Below are 5,481 nucleotides of genomic sequence, written 5' to 3'. Positions count from 1 at the left end.
CTATTTTCTCCCATTCTGAGGGTTGTCTTTTGGTCTTGTTTATGGTATGCTTTGCTGTGCAAAAGCTTTTAAGTTTCATTAGGTCCCATTTTTTTAATTTTTGTTTTTATTTCCATTTCTCGAGGAGGTGGGTCAAAAAGGATCTTGCTGTGATTTATGTCATAGAGTGTTCTGCCTATGTTTTCCTCTAAGAGTTTTATAGTGTCTGGCCTTATATTTAGGTCTTTAATCCATTTTGAGTTTATTTTTGTGTATGGTGTTAGGGAGTGTTCTAATTTCATTCTTTTACATGTAGCTGTCCAGTTTTCCCAGCACCACTTATTGAGGAGGCTGTCTTTTTTCCATTATATATTCTTGCCTCCTTCATCAAAAATAAGGTGACCATATGTGCATGGTTTTATCACTGGGCTTTCTATCCTGTAACATTGATCTATATTTCTGTTTTTGTGCCAGTACCATACCATCTTGATTACTGTAGCTTTGTTGTGTAGTTGGAAGTCCAGGAGACTGATTCCTCCAGCTCCATTTTTCTTTCTCAAGATTGCACCATCTTGATTACTCTAGCTTTGTTGTGTAGTTGGAAGTCCAGGAGACTGATTCCTCCAGCTCCATTTTTCTTTCTCAAGATTGCTTTGGCTATTCGGGGTCTTTTGTGTTTCCATACAAACCTTTGCTCTAAAAGATTTTGGAATGCCTCTTTGGGAATTTTCTTCAAAGCCTCCATTATATTCTTCTAAGCAATGTGTCAGAATACTTTAGGATGTGGATTCTGGAGTCTGGGTTTAAATCACAAAGCCACAATTTATTATTTGAACAGATCGAATGGCTTTATATCTCTGTGCCTTACTTTTTTTTCCCCCACCTGTTTGAAAAGGGAGAGATGAAGACAAGGAAAGTAAATAATAAAGGTAACTACGTCTTAGAGTGTTGTGAAGATAAAATGAGTTAATACATGTAAAGCTCTAAGAACAGCCCATCATCAACTCACAATAAATTTTAGCTACCATGCGTGAGCCCTTGGGCAAGCTACTGCATCTCTCTGAGGCTCAGTTTACTCACCCAGGGAGGAGGATTAATGCTTTACCACCTCAGGAGTTATTGTGAGAACTGAATGAAATGGTTTAACCCACACAGTTTAGTGTCTGGCATGTAGTAAGCACTCAGTAAATGTTAGCTGCTATTATTATTACTATTCCTGGTGATGGAAAATCCATGACCCATGAGGATGACATTGAATTGAATAAATATCCAAGTTATTCCAGTCAAGTCTGAGTAAATGCAGTTGATGATAACATTTCTCTCTGGCTTCATCCTCTTTGACCAATCACATTAAACTCTATCAACTAAGCCCTTTTTCTTGGATCTCCCACCTTGGCTTTTGTCATTTTCCTGATCCTCTTTCAGTTTCTTTCCTCTTTCCTGGTTCCGTTTCACCTTACTGACCTCTCATCATGAATATACCTCAAACTCTAACTTCAGCTGTGTGCCCTCCTTGTTATGCACTCTCCCTTTGGTAACACAGTGTATTCTCTCACCTCTGCTGAGAATCCTTAAGTCTCACCTCTCACCATCTCTTGGGATTGAACCCAACCTAATCCTACAACATCAGTGTGTCTGGAACAGAACCTATAACGTGAGTCATCCCTGCCTCTCTCCCGAGGCCGCCATGCCCAGTCTCTCACACAGGGTAATTAAGTCTTTGTTTATAATGCATTGAACATTTGCCTTTTCCTTTTCATTATCAGTAGTGACCCCTGGATCAGGCTCTTGGCTCTCCTTGTTAGACCAGAGGGTTCCAAACCTTTCTACCTTGCACCCCCTCAGGAAACATTTTTGAGCACATATCCCCAGTGAACATGTATTTATTTACAAATTATACACATGTTCTACTCTACTAATATATTTATGTACATGATTTTTTAAAGAGAAAAACAGACATAAAAATGAGAGTGAAGAATTTGAAATAAATATTTTAATAATTTTAATTTTATGTATTAAATGGGTACGAAATGCCTTTTTGCTCTTGCTAAATGTATTATGAATAATATCTTTTAGTAAGAACAATGTGATTGAATGTACCTAGATATTTCTTGAAATGTTGATGATACTTCATAATACAGCTATTTAAAGCTTCCATGTTTGGCTTACTTTGGTACTTGTTTTTAATGTCTTACCCAATATGAAAAGGACTGCTCAAAACGTGTAGATCCCAAACAAAGGAAGTGTTGGTTGACTGTACCTACTAAATCATGATGATTATCTTTTACTTTTGTCTGGAATTACTTTCAAAAGTTTTTTGAAATACAATGTGTATTTTTAGTATAGCTGAAGTTTTCTTCTCCTACTTTAGTTTTCATGTATATGTTTGTTAGTTGATTTTCCCATGATTGATACAACCCAGAGGATGCATTAAGGAGATGTGATGAGTAAAGTATTGTGAGCTTATATTTCTTTATGATCTTTCCCAGAAATTTAATATCACATTTAAAAAAAAATAAGTGATTTGGGAAAATGCCCCAGACATATCTTTAAGAGAATAGAAAAGCAGGATAAAAAGCTAGAATACTCACTTAAAAAATAATCTATATATATCACCAAAAAGTAATAGAGGGAAAAATATACCAATATTTTAATAGTGGTTACCTCTGGGGAACATGATAATGAAGGATTTTTGTTATTTTATTCATGCTTTTTCTCTCTTTTCCAAAGCTTCAAATAACATTTATTAATTTCAGATCTCAACAAATAGCATTTATTAATTTTAGATCTCAACAAATAACATTTATTAATTTTAGATAACAAAAGTATCTGACTGACACCAGATTCTTTTAAAAAGAAAGAAGTTCCAGATAACATTTGAGCTTCAGACCCCAGATTAGCTGTGCTCTTACTGTTTGCATGGATAGCTGTAATATAGCACAATCATTGGTGTTCATAAATAATAAACCTGAACTAATCAGCAAACATTAAATTGTGTTTCCTATGCTGTGTTTATAACAAACAAGTAACACATTTTGGATGGATTTATTTTTTAGAAGTTAAAAAATTTTTGATACTTGAAAGGCTAACCTTGAATTATTTGAAAAATTGCTATATGATGCCAAGTGAATAAAAATGACATGAGTTTCTCATTAGAGAATATCAAGGGTGTTAACAAGTCAAGAGAAATACCAATGACTTATTGAGAAAATCAAGGGTGTTATTTAACCCAGAGGATGTATTTTGTGTCCAATATACTGTAAATAATTCTGAAATGATGTAAATGATGTAGAAGTGGTTTTCAAACTGTGCCATGGAAACTTTTAGAGCAAAAGTGGGCAGAGGAATCTTCCCTTTCCCACCCATGAAGCACTTCAACCAGAGCAGTGCAGCTTTGATCAGTTTTACAGGCAGGCGAGTCCTCACAAACTTTGGTTGGAAAAAGGCATTCTACTGCTAAATTAGAAGTCTAAAAATGCTTGCCCACCACACTGGGGAGGAAATGGGGCGGATATGTGTCACAAAGGACAGAGAATACAAACTAACTATATTTTAGAAGATCTTTCAGTGTAAATATGTGTTTCTTCTATCCATACACCTCCAAAAGACAAAATGTTAGCCCAAAGCAAAGCAATGAAGGCAGGAGCAATGAACCCATACCAGAATCTGGAAGGTGGGTTGGCCAATCATCTCAAGCCAATAGAGGACTTCTGCACCAAGTTCTTTGTGGGAACAGAGGTGAGTTGGAATTATCTGCTTCTAAATTACATTGAAATATGTGATTATGACCTCTACAGTATGTTTGCCTTTTGAGAACGTTCAATATTTTTTGTAGTCTTCTATCTTTTGGCTTACAATATTTATACTGTTTTCATATTTTTATAAGCTTGCTTGCATTTAAAAGTTTTAACCTCAGTGCCTCATAGCTTCATATTTGAGATGTTCCTGAACAAAAGTGGAAAAGTCTATAAAATTAGATATGAATCTTTTTACTAATAATTTTTTGATCAGCCTGCAAATATTTATCAAACACCTATACCATACGGAAGAAACCATGCGAAGTGTTAGAGATTTACTAAGAAGATATATTGCTTTGTTAGGGCAGAACAATCTAGTAGGAAAAAGAGTGAAAAACTCACTCAGTTCAAAAGAAAAATAACAACTGAACATAATGACAATAATGACAAAATATGCATAAGCATGAAATTTACCAACTTAACCATTTTTTTTGGCTGCATAATCCATAAGTTTTCTTTCTTATTTTTTTTAACATCTTTATTGGAGTATAATTGCTTTACATGGTTGTGTTAATTGCTGCTGTATAACAAAGTGAATCAGCTGTATGTATACATATATCCCTTCCCTCTTGCATCTCCCTCCCACCCTCCCTATCCCACCTTTTTAGGTGGACACAAAGCACTAAGCTGATCTCCCTGTCCTATGCGGCTGCTTCCCACTAGCTATCTAGTTTACATTTGGTAGTGTATATATGTCCATGCCACTCTCTCACTTCGTCCAAGCTTGCCCTTCCCCCTCCCTATGTCTGCAACTCCTTTCTCTACATCTGTGTCTTTATTCCTATCCTACCCCTAGGTTCTTCAGAACCTTTTTATTTTTTTTTGAGATTGCATATATATGTGTTACCATATGGTATTTGTTTTTCTCTTACTTACTTCACTGTGTATGACAGTCTGTAGGTCCATCCACCTCACTAAAAATAACTCAATTTTGTATCTTTTCATGGCTGAGTAATATTCCATTCTATATATGTGCCACATTTTCTTTATCCATTCATCTGTTGATGGACACTTACGTTGCTTCCATGTCCTGGCTGTTGCAAATAGAGCTTCAGTGAACATTGTGGTACATGTCTCTTTTTGAATTATGGTTTTCGCAGGGTAGATGCCCAGTGGTGGGATTGCTGAGTCATATGGTAGTTCTATTTTTAGTTTTTTAAGGAACCTCCATACTGTTCTCCATAGTGGCTGTATCAATTTACATTCCCACCAACAGTACAAGAGGATTCCCTTTCCTCCACACCCTCTCCAGCGTTTATTCTTTCTAGATTTTTTGATGATGGCCATTCTGACCGGTGTGAGGTGCACATTGCAGTTTTGATTTGCATTTCTCTAATGATCAGTGACGTTGAGCATCCTTTCACCTGTTTGTTGGCAATCTGTATATCTCCTTTGGAGAAATATCTATTTAGGTCTTCTGCCCATTTTTGAATTGGGTTGCTTGTTTTTTTGATATTGAGCTGCATGAGCTGCTTGTATATTTTGGAGATTAGTCCTTTGTCAGTTGCTTTATTTGCAAATATTTTCTCCCATTCTGAGGGTTGTCTTTTTGTCTTGTTTATGATTTCCTTTGCTGTGCAAAAGCTTTTAAGTTTCATGAGGTCCCAATTGTTTTTTTTGTTTGTTTTTATTTCCATTTCTCTAGGAGGTGGGTCAAAGAGGATCTTGCTGTGATTTATGTCATAGAGTGTTCTGCCTATGTTTT

General features: G+C 35.8%; 1 protein-coding gene across 1 annotated transcript in view; it reads left to right on the top strand.

Moving 5' to 3' along the window:
- The window catches only part of DNAI3 (dynein axonemal intermediate chain 3), a 79,933-nt gene that overhangs the window by 51,141 nt on the left and 23,311 nt on the right, over positions 1–5,481 (top strand). The window contains exon 16 of the mRNA XM_024119940.1: positions 3,587–3,717. Coding sequence (XP_023975708.1) covers positions 3,587–3,717 — 131 coding nt within the window. The remainder of the gene's footprint in view (positions 1–3,586; positions 3,718–5,481) is intronic.

This window comes from Physeter macrocephalus, chromosome 4, assembly GCF_002837175.3.
Source record: "Physeter macrocephalus isolate SW-GA chromosome 4, ASM283717v5, whole genome shotgun sequence".
NCBI classification, from domain to species: domain Eukaryota; kingdom Metazoa; phylum Chordata; class Mammalia; order Artiodactyla; family Physeteridae; genus Physeter; species Physeter macrocephalus.
This window is presented reverse-complemented; position numbering and strand designations above follow the sequence as displayed.